Source organism: Symphalangus syndactylus, chromosome 18, assembly GCF_028878055.3.
Source record: "Symphalangus syndactylus isolate Jambi chromosome 18, NHGRI_mSymSyn1-v2.1_pri, whole genome shotgun sequence".
Taxonomy (NCBI): Eukaryota; Metazoa; Chordata; class Mammalia; order Primates; family Hylobatidae; genus Symphalangus; species Symphalangus syndactylus.
Window position 1 is genome coordinate 22,472,900 of NC_072440.2, and position 14,520 is coordinate 22,487,419.

The 14,520-nt window shown below is 55.6% G+C and overlaps 1 protein-coding gene across 1 annotated transcript; it reads left to right on the top strand.

Annotated features, from left to right (window-relative positions):
- Positions 1-1,305: 1,305 nt before the first annotated feature.
- On the top strand, positions 1,306-9,637 carry C1QTNF6 (C1q and TNF related 6). The gene is made up of 3 exons (XM_055252849.2): positions 1,306-1,552; positions 4,264-4,501; positions 7,064-9,637. Exons 1-3 carry the CDS (start codon positions 1,502-1,504, stop codon positions 7,609-7,611), a joined length of 837 nt encoding a protein of 278 aa, XP_055108824.1. The 5' UTR covers positions 1,306-1,501; the 3' UTR covers positions 7,612-9,637.
- The last annotated feature ends 4,883 nt before the right edge of the window (positions 9,638-14,520 follow it).

Consider the following 14,520-nt stretch of genomic DNA (forward strand, 5'->3'; position numbering starts at 1 on the left):
ACCTACTAATCTTCCAGATGTCACCTTTTGTTAGGACTCAGAGTTATGAATGACTCTGAACACACCAACATTTTCTTACTGGGCTCCTCTCTGCACCAAACACAAGAGACTCTGATAGTTAGGCAGGAATATCATCGCCTCTGTTCAGCCTGAAGAAGTTACAGAAGATGGATCTTCATCCCTCTACAACCCTTCAGATTAAGCGTTCCCTCGTAAAAGAGAGTAGGGAAATATGTCAGAGGTGTTCAAAATAGGGCAACTCCATCTTGAATAGGGGCTGGGTAAAATGAGGCTAAGACCTGCCGGGCTGCATTCCCAGGAGGTCAGGCATTCTTAGTCACAGGAAGGGATAGGAAGTTGGCAGGACTGGTATCACAAGATACAGGTCATCAAGACCCTGCTGATAAACAGTATGCGGTAAACAAACCAGCCAAAACCTGCCAAATCTAAGATTGCAATGAAAGTGACATCTGGTCATCCTTATTGCTCATTGTATGTTAATTAAAATGCATTAGCATGCTAAAAGACACTTCTACCAGCACCGTGACAGCTTGCAAATACCATGGCAATGTCTGGAAATTACCCTATATTGTCTAAAAGGGGGAGGAACCCTCAGTTTCAGGAAATTCCCACCTCTTTCCTGGAAAACTCATGAATAATCTGCCCCTGTTTAGCATATGATCAAGAAATAACTATAAAAATAGCCAACTAGCAGTGCTTGGGGCTGCTCTGCCTATGGAGTAGCCATTCTTTTGTTTCTTTGCTTCTCTAATAAACTTGCTTTCACTTTGCTCTGTGGACTTACCCCAAATTCTTTCTGGTGCAAGATCCAAGAATCCTCTCTTGGGGTCTGGATCAGGACCCCTCTCTGGTAACACCTGCATGATACCTCAGGAGGTCAGCCTGGTCATTCACCCAACAAACATGGGTTAAGCCCTCCCATATGCCTGGCACAAAGGGGGCTGAGGACTGCAGTTCTGGAACACCTGGGCTCTGAGAGGCGATGTGAATGTGGTAGCAGGGCCAGGATTCTAGCCTGTGCCTGGAGGGCCAACACCTGCACCTTCTCTGCTATCCACCCTGCCTCTGTGACTCAGAGAAGTTAAGCACTTTAGCTCAGGGTGGACTCAGGGCTGCCTCCCCCTTCCTGAGCAACCTAGGGGCTCCTATGCCCCATCCCTGTGTCCATTTCCCAATCATCAGGGGGCCTCAGACTCCTGCCTGCTCTGATTTTCTAGGCCTTTGAATCAGACAAGACCCCATTGGATCACCAAAGAGTTAAGCAAAGGAAATCCCTGCCTCCCTTTATCTCCGCAGAACCCAGAGGCTGAAAGGGAGGGAGCAGGGAGGAGGGGAAGTGGGAAGCGGCTCTGCCCTCTCCCTCCGCCCTCCCTCCGCCCTCTCTCCCTCCATCCCCTCCTCTTTCCCTCCTCTGCTGGGCCTGGGGGTCTGGGCCAGCAACAAGTTAGTATTGCAGACATGGGCCAAGGAGCCAGAGGCCATGCAGTGGCTCAGGGTCCGTGAGTCGCCTGGGGAGGCCACAGGACACAGGGTGAGTGACCAGAGGCTCCTCAGCTTGGGGGCTGGGGTCAGAGCCTGGAATTCCTCTCCTCCCTCCTTGCTTCCTGGAAGCATCTCGGGCCCTGCTCTCTCCCTCTGACTGGGACAGCCTCTCCAGGCTCTCCCCTCCACATTTCCTCCTGCCTCTGGCTGAGGGCTGCGCTCCACTGCTCCCGGTTTGTGCCCGCCCCTACCCGGGCACACACAAACTCAGCTCTGCACGGCCTGCCTGGACCGAGAAAAGTTGCCCTGCCTCTCCCTCCCCAAAGAGGTCCCAGCTCCCCAGTGGACGCAGCAAGGACCCCAAAAGTCCTCCCTATGACTTGGTTCCCACACTTGGTCCCTGCCTGGCACCCACCCCCAGAGCTAGTTCGTGATCCTAGCTGCGGTTATGATTCCTTGTTAACGGCTTCCTGATTCCTGCTCCCAGGCCACGGTTCTGTGTCTCACAGCCTTTGACTCCCATCTGGCTGGGGCCAATAGGAAACAAATGCTCCCAAACCATGCCAGTCCTCTGGGAGAAGTTCTTCCCATCCCATGCAGGCACAGGGAAGAAGTCAAAGCACACTTTTTTTTTTTTTTTTTTAAGTCTTTTATAAGGCAGGCACTTTCCCTGCATTGAAATCCTTCCAAATTACCTGGGAGGGAGAGGGTGGTGTCATCTCCTTGTAAGTAACAGGGAACAGGAAGCCCAGAGAGGTTCAGCCACTAGCCCTAGGTCACACAGTTTGCAAACTATTCTGGGTCTCAGATTTGACTCTAAGACTTCAGCTTTTCTCATGAGGTCATATCTATGACTGGGAAAAAGAAGGGAATTTTGGGATTTCCAAAACCACTGGGATTTGTTATTTATAAGTAAAAGTTGAGGATGACGGTCTCAGACAGGGAGGATGTTGATCTCTGAGGATTTGACCTCCTTATTGAGCAGAACCCGGAACCCATCCAGGGTGGGCAGAGAGGAGCTTGGAAAGAGTCACCTCCGGGAAGAGGGAGGTGGCTCTGGAGACTTCCTGTCCAGCCCCCTTCTCCTGCTGCTACCACCCAGCTCTGGGGGTGGGGGGCAGGGCTCCTGCCGCTTTATTTATTTTTAATTTTAATTTTTGAAAAACAGAGACAGGATCTCACTATGTTGCCCAGACTGGTCTCGAACTCCGGGACTCGAGTGATCCTCTCTCCATGGCCTCCCAAAGTGCTGGGACTACAGGAGTAAGTCACTGCACCTGGCCATCCTGCCCCTTTAAAACTCTGCCCTCACCTCAGTGCTCAGCTGAGATAGGGTGGCATTTTAAAAAGTAATAATTGTACCTTGTCTACATGTATTAACCACAAAAAAAAATATTTTTGAATTCTACTAAATGTTAAAGGAGAACAAAAAGGAAATAAACAAAGAAACGCCAGAAGTGTAAAAACCAGTCTGGTTTCAAAAGCAGAGTTTCTGATCCTGTGATAACTCGGCGCCAGCCCCCAGAAGCTGCACCACCTCAAAGGTCTTTGCCCGGCTTCCTGCCCACCCAACCCAGGACTGTCTCTAGCGCCTGGTGTCCAGGCTACTTCCTGCCTCTCTCCTGGAGCCCTAGACCCCTTCTTGGCCAAGGCCAGAGACAGATCTTCACCAACACTTACACTTTTCTGATCCTTTAGAATTTTTCATACCTCCTAGTCCTACCCCTTAATTCCAATCTACCACCTTGGCATCTGATTGGCAGGTCTACGATGATTGACACAATCATCTTCCAATGAATTAACTCTCTCTCCAGAACCCTCCCTGCAGGGCTTCTGGATAAGGTTCGGTTGCATAGATCGTTGACTGCACAAAGGTGCTGAGCAGGGAGGTGGACTAGCGCCAGCTCTTGCCAAGCTGCACACCCTCAGCATCACGTCCCTCCAAAGGGGACTCTTATCATTTCTAATGTGTCCAGAGGGGCACCTTCTTTACTTTGCACAAAGGCACTCGAAAGACTAGCAATGGGCTGCAGTCAAGGACCCAGTATTCCTTCTCCTGACTGCCCAGCGATGCAATGACACCATCCCCGCGCACCACCCCACATGCTCTCATGGACGTTGCTTTCTGTCTGCTAGGATCAATGAACTCTCCTATCTCTTTTTTCAGAACTAAGGTGTTCTCACACCAAAGCATGGGCTCAGCCACCCATCCCCTCTCCTGAGAACAAGCCTACAGAATCCTCCACGTTTGTCCCCAGTGTTCACTAACCTCTGTCCTCCTGCCCGGAGGGCATGTGTTTGCTGGTGATAGTGGAGTCGGTGGCAAGAAAATGCCAGAGGGAGGTGCGCGGGCGGGAAAGCATTTGATGGTCTCCTGGGTTGCCACCCATGGCCAGGTGGGGCATCTTCTCACCTGCCCCAGCAAAGCTTCCTGGGATCCCTGTCTGCTCTCAGCTGTGGCTGTTTTCAGAGGGGCTTCATCCTTCCAAGGCCTGTGTGTAGCAGAAGCCTCCATGGACTGGGTGCCGGGAGACTCAGCATCCAGGCCCTGGCCTGCCACAGTCTCCTCCCAATCTTGGGGACCTTGCTGCTCTGTGGAGGTCTCAGTCTTTTTGTCTGATAGATGGGGACGATAACCTTCCCTCTGGAGTTGGGTCAGGAGTGCTCTGGCTGGGGGAGGCAGCACCCACCCACCCCAGGCATCGGCGCATAGTAGATGTTGAGTGAAGTATAGTTCCTGTCCCTCCTTCCTTGTTTCAGGTCACCATGGGGACAGCCACCCTGGGTCCCCTCTGGGCAGTGCTCCTGCTCTTTCTCCTGATGTGTGAGATCCCTACCGTGGAGCTCACCATTGACAGAGCTGTGGCCAGCGGCTGCCAACGGTGCTGTGACTCTGAGGACCCCCTGGATCCTGCCCATGTGTCCTCAGCCTCTTCCTCTGGCCCCCCCCACGCCCTGCCTGAGATCAGACCCTACATTAACATCACCATCCTGAAGGGTGAGTGCCCTCCCGTGGGGCCTGGTAGTGGACAGGGAGGGCCAGGGAGCTGAGGTGGAGGGAGTAGAGGGCAGAGCGGAAACCTGTCCAGACTCCCCTTTCATCCTGAGTTATTGAGCCCCAGTGTGAGCCTGGACTGTTCCAAACACTGATGATGGAGCGTGAACAAACCAGACCAAGATGCCTCCCGCCTGAACGTCTGTTCTCGGTGGGGAGATGGGCTGTGAGCAAGGGACACATCACCTAAGTTAGTGGAGTGGAATGTTCGACGGTGATCAGTGCTCTGGGAAATGAAAAGGGGCTTCAGGAGTGCGGGTCTGGGCTGCAGGCTGCGTATTGAATGGGGTGGTCAGTGGAGGACCCATGGAGTGCAGGCTCCTAAGAGGTGGCGGAGGAGCCTCCTGGCAAAGGGCACAGCTGGTGCAGGGGCCCTGGGGCAGGGCCGGGAGATGCACCAGGCTCAGATCACACAGGGTGCTGTTGCCACTGGCCACTGTAGGGACTTGGGCTCCGCTGAGTGGAGTGGGAACAGGGGCAGGTTTGAGTGGGACAGGGACTTGATCCCACCCAGGTTTCAAATGGATCCCTCTAAGGTCATATGGAGAGCAGCCAGCGGGGGCCAAGCGTCAGAGCAGGCAGCCCTGTGGGGCCTGTCCAGGTGAGGGGCGTCCAGGTGAGGGCTGTCCAGGTGAGGGGCGTCCAGGTGAGGGCTGTCCAGGTGAGGGGCGTCCAGGTGAGGGCTGTCCAGGTGAGGGGCGTCCAGGTGAGGGCTGTCCAGGTGAGGGCCTGTCCAGGTGAGAGGCATCCAGGTGAGGGCCATCCAGGTGCGGGCTGGCTAACCGCTCTCTCAATAGGATGCGGAAGGACTCGCTTCCCTTCCAGGCTGTGGTGGCTCACGGCTGTGACCAGGCCTTGACATCCTTAGCTTCCGTCTCTGCCCACAACAGCCCGTGAGGTCAATATTTTCTTATTCCTCCCACTTTGCAGATGGGGAAACTCAGTCTCCTGGGGCCACACAGCTATCAGGGATGGAGCCAGGATTTGTTCCTGAGCTCTCCCCGGGGACACTCCACTGCACAGCCAGTGGTCACCTGGCACCTGGCCTGCCCTTGTTCTGATTTCCTGGTGAGGACATTGCTCTTCCTTACACCCCCCTCCCCACCCAGCTTCCCCAGGGCTGACTTAGCTCTCGGCATGAAGTTGAAGAGGTGCCTGGCTGCTGATGGTCCCTCCTCATTGCCCTCCGCAAACCCAGGGTCACTGCTTCTGGGCCCAGCTCAGCAGCCTGCTGGCAGGCGGGTAGGCTGCCGTGGCTGAGGGACCCTGAGCTGGCTTTGGGAGTCCTGGGTCCCAGCCTCACCTCTTCCGCCCCCTTGCCCAGTGAGTCAGGCTGGTCTCTCCCCTGCCCTGAGCTTGCTGCCTTATTTGTAAAAAGAGGATAGCCCCTTCATCCTGTCCACTCTCCACTCCTTCCTTTCCCTGGGCTGGGGCACAACAAACTTTCTGCACAAGGTCTGGAGCTGTGCAGGTGAGGACGCGGTTCCCCAGCGAGGCGGTGGAGCCAGACCCCCGCAGAGCTGTGGACTTGCCCTGCCCAGCCCCCTGGGCTTCTGCCTCAAGGGCCTGTGCCCTCCTTTCTGCCCCCTTCCCCACCTGTGGAAAACACAGGGCCCTTCTAGCCCATGCAAGGATGTGGTTGCTGGTGTGACTCCAGGCACTGTGATAGGTGGCAGGGAGCGATGTGAAGTCGGGTCCCTCCAGGCATGGGTGGTCACCTGCTTTTCTTATGTTCAAAGTCAGCCTGGACTAAGGGCCGGGCAGGGCTGTGCCTGCCTGGGGGCCATTGTAGATGCTGCCAGACCTCAGAGCAGGTCGAGATGGGCCAGCCGTGCTGGGTGAACTGTTCTGCCTCTTATTTGCAGAGTTTGCAAAGTGCTTTCCCACAGGAAATTTTGTTGAGGGCTCACAAACACCCCTGAGATGGACATAATCCTCTTTAAAATATAGACCAGAAAACCGAGACCCCAGCCGTGGAGTGCCTGAGGTCACACGGGGCAGGACTGCCAACCAAGGGCTTCCTGACTCCTAACCTGGGCTTTTCCTCCAGGTGGGCAAAGGTATTTTTCTTGGTTTCTTCCCTGGGTCAGAAACCCAAAGTATGTTCCAGCACACCCCACATCCCCGCCAGCCTGGACTGCGCTGTGGTCCTGGGGTGGGGGCCTGGGCCTAGCCTCCCAGAGACAACAGTCGGACCCTCCCTGCTGGGTGAGGGGAAGTCAAGTCACCCTGGGGACAGACCATATTTTAAGTCCTGCCTCTTCTGCTCCTGCACTGTGTGGCCTGGGGTAAGTCACTTAACCTCTCTGTGAAGTGAAGATGGTCATGATGTTTTCTTTAGGCAGGCATTGGGGGAGGCGATGTCTGGCATGCAGTAGGTGCTAAATAAATGCTGGCTTCTTCTCTGGGCCAGGACAGGGGCAGAGCCGTCACAGATGAGTGTGGGCACCTCCTTGGAGCAGGCTCAGATGTCCACCCTGACTTGTCCCCTTTTTATCCCCACAGGTGACAAAGGGGACCCAGGCCCAATGGGCCTGCCAGGGTACATGGGCAGGGAGGGTCCCCAAGGGGAGCCTGGCCCTCAGGGCAGCAAGGGTGACAAGGGGGAGATGGGCAGCCCCGGCGCCCCGTGCCAGAAGCGCTTCTTCGCCTTCTCGGTGGGCCGCAAGACGGCCCTGCACAGCGGCGAGGACTTCCAGACACTGCTCTTCGAAAGGGTCTTTGTGAACCTTGATGGGTGCTTTGACATGGCAACCGGCCAGTTTGCTGCTCCCCTGCGTGGCATCTACTTCTTTAGCCTCAATGTGCACAGCTGGAATTACAAGGAGACGTACGTGCACATTATGCACAACCAGAAGCAGGCCGTCATCCTGTACGCGCAGCCCAGTGAGCGCAGCATCATGCAGAGCCAGAGCGTGATGCTGGACCTGGCCTACGGGGACCGCGTCTGGGTGCGGCTCTTCAAGCGCCAGCGCGAGAATGCTATCTACAGCAACGACTTCGACACCTACATCACCTTTAGCGGCCACCTCATCAAGGCCGAGGATGACTGAGGGCCTCCGGGCCACCCTCCCGGCCAGAGAGCTCGGGTGCTGGTCCCGTCCCCTGCAGGTCTCAGTTTGCATTGCTGTGAAGCAGGAAGGCCAGGGAGGTCCCCGGGGACCTGGCATTCTGGGGAGACCCTGCTTCTTTCTTGGCTGCCATCGTCCCTCCCAGCCTATTTCTGTTCCTCTCTTCTCTCTTGGACCTATTTTAAGAAACTTTCTAACCTAAATATTCTAGAACTTTCCCAGCCTTGTAGCCCAGCACTTCTCAAACTTGGATATGCATGCGAATCACCTGGGGTTCGTGTTAAATGCAGATTCTGACTCAGCAGGTCTGAGTGGCTCCAGGATTCTGTGTTTCTAACATGTTCCTGGGTGATGCTGATGGGGTCAGTCTATGAACCACACTGGAGCAACCAGGTTCTAGGACTTTCTCAATATTCTAGTACTTTCTGAACATTCTGGAATCCTCCACATATTCTAGAATTCTCCCAACATTTTTTTTTTTTTTTGAGACAGAGTCTTGCTCTGTTGCCCAGGCTAGAGTGCAGTGGTGCAATCTCAGTTCGCTGCAACCTCTGCCTCCTGGGTTCAAGCGATTCTTCTGCCTCAGCCTCCCTAGTGGCTGGGATTACAGGCGCCTGCTACCATGCCTGGCTAATTTTTGTATTTTTCGTAGAGATGGGGTTTCACCATATTGGCCAGGCTGGTCTTGATCTCCTGACTTCAGGTGATCCACCTGCCTCGGCCTCCCAAAATGCTGGGATTACAGGTGTGAGCCACTGTGCCTGGCCTCTTCCAACATTCTTAAATTCTCTCATCCCTCCAGGGCTCCCCGTGCTATGTTCTCTTTATCCCTTCCCCCTCTTCTCTTGCTCAGGCCTGCACCACTGCAGCCACCGTTCATTTATTCATTCATTAAACACTGAGCACTCACTCTAGGCCGGGTCCCGGGAAGGGTGAGGGGGTCAGACACAGGCCCTGCCCCTGCCCTCAGTGACTGTCCAATCCAGCCCAGGCGGGGAGAGATGTGTACATAGGTTTTAAAGCAGACCCAGAGCTCATGGGGGCCTGTGTTCTGGGTGTTCAGGTGCTGCTGGTCCTCCATTACCCACTGCTCCCCAAGGCTGGTGGGACGGGGTCCCGGTGGCAGGGGCAGGTATCCCCTTCCCGTTCCTCATCCACCTGCCCAATGCTCATCGTTAAAGCAAACCGCAGGGGGCCTTGGCCAGGTCCAGGGTTCTGTGAGGAGAGGACCCAGGAGTGTGGGGGCATTTGGGGGTGAAGGGGCCCCCGAGGAATGGAACCCACACCCATAGCTCTCCCCACAGCTGATAACGGCAGCCTGCGAGAAGACCTGCCCTCCTCACTGGGATCCCCTTCCTGCCTCCTCCCAGGGCTCTGCCAGGGCCTTGCTCAGCCCCTCCCACCAAAGTCATCTGCACTTCAGTTTCCCCAGGGCCTCCAGCTGCCCTCAGACACTGATGTCTGTCACCAGGTGCTCTCTGCCCCTCATGCCCCGCTCACTGGCCCAGTGCCCCGACTCTCCAGGCTTTATCAAGGTGCTAAGGCCCGGGTGGGCAGCCCCTCATCTCAGAGCCCTCCTCCGGCCTGGTGCTGCCTTTACAAACAACTGCAGGAGAAGGGCCAGGGAAGCCCCAGGCTTTAGAGCCCTCAGCAGGTCTGGGGAGCTAAAGCAAAGGAGGCACCTCAGGCCTTCCATTTCTTCTTCCAGGGTGGGGTGGCCTGGTGTCCCCCTAGCCTTCCAAACCCAGGTGGCCTGCCCTTCTCCCCAGAGGGAGGTGGCCTCTGCCCATTGGTGCTCATGCAGACTCTGGGGCCGAGGTGCCCTGGGGGGTGATCTCTGGTGCTCACAGCCGAGGGAGCCGTGGCTCCACGGCCAGATGACGGAAACAGGGTCTGACCAAGTACCAGGAAGACCTGTGCTATGAACCACCCTGCCTGATCCCGCCCCGGCCTGACCCCGCCACACCCTGCCATCCAGCATGATTAAAGAATGCTGTGTACTCTTGGCGATTCAGACTGGTTCTTTCTGCTCGGCTCCCTCTGCCCACTCTGCTCGCTCCCTGCCCACAAAGAAGCGAGCCCCCAGGTCACTCACGCAGCCGGTGCCCCTTGGAGCTAGTGGCACCAGCATAGAGTCAGCCTTGTCACTCTCTGGTTGTGACCTCGGGCAAGTCCCCACATCTCTGCGCCTCAGTTTCCTGTCTGTAAAATGGGGACGATGGTAATCTACATCATGCGGTGGACATAAGGATCAGATGCCAGGTTGCTTGATGAGTGCCGCGTTCATGCTCAGCATCTACCGAGCGCCAACTGTGTGGTGCAGAGCTGAGCACCCGTGCTGTTTATGCTCCAGTGAGGCACACGCAAGCATCCCCACCTCCCGCCCAGGGGACCCTGTCACGTGTTTTGTGTTTAATTATGAGAGAACCGTTGGATCTTCTCTGTGGGAAAACACACACTACTACATTGTACAGTGGAACATCTTGATGGGTCTGGCTTCTTTTTTTTTGAGATGGAGTCTCTCTCTGTCACCCAGGCTGGAGTGCAGTGGCACAATCTTAGCTCTCTGCAACCTCTACGTCCCGGGTTCAAGTGATTCTTTTGCCTCAGCCTCCTGAGTAGCTGGGATTACAGGCGCCCACCACCACGCCCAGCTAATTTTTGTATTTTTAGTAAAGATGGAGTTTCACCATATTGGCCAGGCTGGCCTTGAACTCCTGACCTTGTGATCTGCCCGCCTCGGCCTCATAAAGTGCTGGGATTACAGGCGTGAGCCACCGTGCCCAGCCTGGCTTTCTAATATGTCGTCAAGTTTGGACTCTCTAGGCTAGCCTGGTGGCTACTCGCATAAGTATATTTAAAGTGACCGACGCTGATTTTCCAACAGACTTGACGGGTCATCCTGCTGTACTCTGTGTTGTCCCTGGTGCGTTGCATGGCTTTTGGGCACCAGGTAGAAGAAGCGTGCTATCAAGAACCGACCATCTGCACCTGTGCCAGGATTCAGCCCAGCCCAGCAGCCCACCTTACAGGGGCGGACAGGTCTCCGTTTCCCCGGAGGTCCCCTGACACTGAAGGGAGGCTTCCCACTGCACCTCAGTGTCATACGGCTCTTGCCAAAGAGGCTGCTCCCACGTCAGAGGCTACCCCGGGGAGCGATCTGCAGCATGTTCCTGGGCCAGGCTCTATTTGTACACAATCGGCCTCACCAGCCTCGGGACAAAGGCTGCCCTGAGTGCCAGCCAGGAGCCTTTTGTCGTGTACAGCACAAGGATGAGCCATTTGCTGATCGCTCGGGCAGCAAAGCTTTGAAACTTCTTGCCAAGTGCCTGCAGGAGGATTGAAGCTTGCCCTTTGTAAACTGAAGCCAAGTCCCCCAGACAGTTCCAGGCCAATTAGTTCAGGGAACAGAGGCCGGCTGTCTCTCTGTCATCCCATCTGACCCACTGCACACATTGCTCCACCCAGGGCTCAGATGTGGCCTCTGGACTGTCTAGGCCAGGTTTTTTTTGCACTAGGTCCGGGTTTCTGACTCAATGGCATGGCCCGGATGGGTGCTAGGAGCCACTAGATCTTTGTGATAGGCTTCTCCCAACAGGCACATTCTTGGCGGGGGTTGGGCAAAGGTCCTGGGAAACTGGAGGCCCCCAATCCTGCTGCCAGGTCTGTGGGGCACAGCGCCCCCCAGGAGATCTGCCATGCCTAGTACTGGTGACCTCAGCAAGCTGGCTGAATGCCCGTGTAATCACCTCTGCGGCAACCCCTTTCGGTTACATATTTTGAAAACGTTTTCTGCCTGAAACGTTAGGCAATGAGGAAGGGGAAGGAAAGGGTGGTCAAGAGGGGAAGCAGCCGTGGGAAATGAAAAATACCCGTGACAAGGAGTGTACCCCAGACAGGGTGACCTCACCTCCACCTTGCCATCGTTTTGTTGAGTGGCCATGGGCAAGTACAGGGAAGATTGAGGGGGAAAGGGTGATTAGATGGGAACCTGAGTTAAAATCAGGGGCAGAGCTGGTGCAGGGATTTTAGCTTGATGGTGTCCCTGGTGACCTGCTGTCTGGATAGATGGGCTGGATCCATTTCATGGGCTAGGTTAGGTTGTGTCTGAAAGTGTTCGGCCTTCCTGGGAAGATTTGCACAGGATCTCCTCTGCCACATGGGAGTGTGGGGAAGGGAGTAGATAATTCTTATGTGGTGATCTGGGAAGGCTTCTTAGTGGAGGGGACATCTGGGAAGGGCCTTGGAGGGTGAATAGGAGTCTCAAAGGCACTTGACATGGGGCAAGGAGCCGATAAGAGGAAAGGGTTGCAGGCGGACCAATGTAGTCTATGCTCTGGGCAGTGGGAGAGACCAGTAGGTTAGACAAATGTCTGGAAAGGAGGCAAGGAGAGCGGAATGGGGTTTGAGACAGGAAAGGCATGGAATGTCAGGCTAAGTCTAGGGTTGACCTCTTAGGTGCTGGGGTGATTTTAAGAGGCAGATCACTCTGCAGTCAGGTGGAGCTTAGGCTGCAGAGGGTGAAGCTGGAGGCAGTGAGGGGGTCTGTGCCGTGGTCCAGGGGAGGACATAGAATGCCTAGAAACTGGGTGAATCATGATGTCATCCTGGAGAGGGAGGCATGTCCCCAACTGACTTTGAAGTTGGTGAGAGATTCAACAGCAGAGAGGAGGCAGGAGGGCAGCTGGGGGGTGTTGGGGGGGCGGGGTCCAGCTTGGATTAACGGTCTACCAGAGTGTTTCTCCCACAAGGCTTTCGTTAGACAGTGGGAAGCCAGCAGGCCGGGGTGCCAGGAGGTGGGCTCCGGTGGCAGCTCTGCCCAGGAGAGTCCCTTGTTTGGCTGGAGGACTGGAGGGTGCGGGGCAAATCGTTTAGCCTTTCTAGGCCCCCATATTGTCCTTATCTGTAATATCAGATGCAAAAGCCCTTCTCTCTTACCCCACTGAGGACTTCAGGGTATCCAAGGCTGCAGGGGCATGGCTATTTTCAGAACCCCAAACCAGGGCCCATGGAGAAGTGGCAGTGGGGCAGAAAACGTGAAATTAGCAGCAGTTGTCCCAGAGAATACTTAGTGTACGGGACAGGGCTGGGGAAGCCTGAGAGAGGTGGTGAGTGCTCAGACGCTGGCGTGTATGGAATCTGGAGCCCGGCTGCGGGTTCTGACCCCAGCACACCCTTTCCTTAGACCAGCTCCTGGTTCAGGCTGCACATTATTTTTCCTATAGTATGACCTGGGCTTGTCACTTCCTTGCTGTGAGTCTTGGTTTTGTTCCGACATAGAGGACTCCACGTGACGATGTATCTGGGTATTAGCAGTGTCTGGCACACAGCCGTGCTCAAACGGCATGGGTTCGATGAGTGACCTCTCTGAGCATCGTGGGAAAGGTGCGGAGGGAAGTGAGAAGCAACAGTCCTTGGCCAGGGAGGAGGCCCTACAGCGCCCCCTTCTCTCCCCGCCTCCTCCTCCACTTGGCAGGCCCGTCACAGTAGCCACATACTGCCACGTGTGCGTCTGGAGGAAAGGAGAAACACAGGCAGAAACTTAACATGACCAGAAACAGATGTCAAGAACATTATGGGTGAGGCCAGCGGATGGCCGCAGGAGCCAGAGAGGAAGGAGGGATTTCCAGGACACGAGTCAAGGACGCACGGGGCTAAGCTGGCGTGGCTTTGGAGCAGCTGGCCTTCAGACCCAGGAGGACAGGAGGCAATGGTGGCCAGCACCTGGGGGCTGGGGTCGTAGCACACAGTCAGGTGGGCTGTGGAGTTGCAGCCTGGAGGTGGTGGCATTGGCGGCAGAAGTAGGGTTGCTTCGCGGGAGGAAGGAGTCATTGGAGAGGGCTGGCTGTAGGCATGTGGAGGAAAGAGGTGACCCTCTGCAGGTCAGCAGTAGAGTGGGAGGGTGGGGCGGTTTCTGCAGGTAGGTGGCTGGCTGATGTTCACTGCTGGTGGGAAGGAATGGATGCCACAAATGCAGATGTATACAAAACAGGCCGTGCTTTAGTTCTCTGAGTAAATTTCACTCCCATTAGGCATTTCCATGGGCTGAAGTCAAAGAAATGTGATTTTGGCCAGCTGGGATTCCTCCCCACCCCCTGACATTTCCCTGCGGCTGCATCTAAGTGCCCCTCCCTGCCAGCAGGGAGGAGCTGGGGCACTCCATATCCACGTTTCCTCTGCAGAGTTTGGCAATGTCCCGTCTGCTCTGGGCTCCGGGTCCCACTCCCATACCTGCTGAATCATGCTCACTCCCACAGCGCCTCCCGGGTCCTCATCCCTCTTGGGACACCTGGGTGCTCCCTGTACACAAGTTCCTTGCCTCTCTGAGAGCTGTCTCACCCAGCCCCATCTGGCTGGATACACCCTGGGGCCATTTCTTCCCTGGGGTCTCAGCCGCCTTCCTAGGGTTCTTCCCAGGAAGAGAAGAATGGCCCCTCTGAAGCTCAGATGTCCCAAACCTGTTGGGGGTCTGCCTGGGAAGGAGGAGACAGGATCACTTTGGCCAGGAATCCCAGTCCTAACTCACTTCTTGTTTCCCCTCTGCACCTCCCCACCCCGTTACCCAGGGATGACGCTCCTTGAGCTCACCTGAGCTCCTCTGAGTGTCGGGAGAGGGCTCAAGGCAGCCTCTCCCAAAGCTTTTGGTGGGGCTCTCCTTGTTCTGAAACCTAAGAACCTGCAGCAGCCTCCCTTCCCCCCTCTGCTTTTTGCTACTTAGCCTCTGTATTTGTTAAGATGCTTTTGGGTGCAAGGTACACATATTCAACCCAAAGCAGCAAGAGAGAAAAGTAACCCTAAGTCCCAGGTAGGGCAGCTCAGGGTCTTTCATCAGCAGCTCAGCAGCTCACTAAGGACCTGGGTCTGCCCCATATCTCCACTCCTAGCACAACA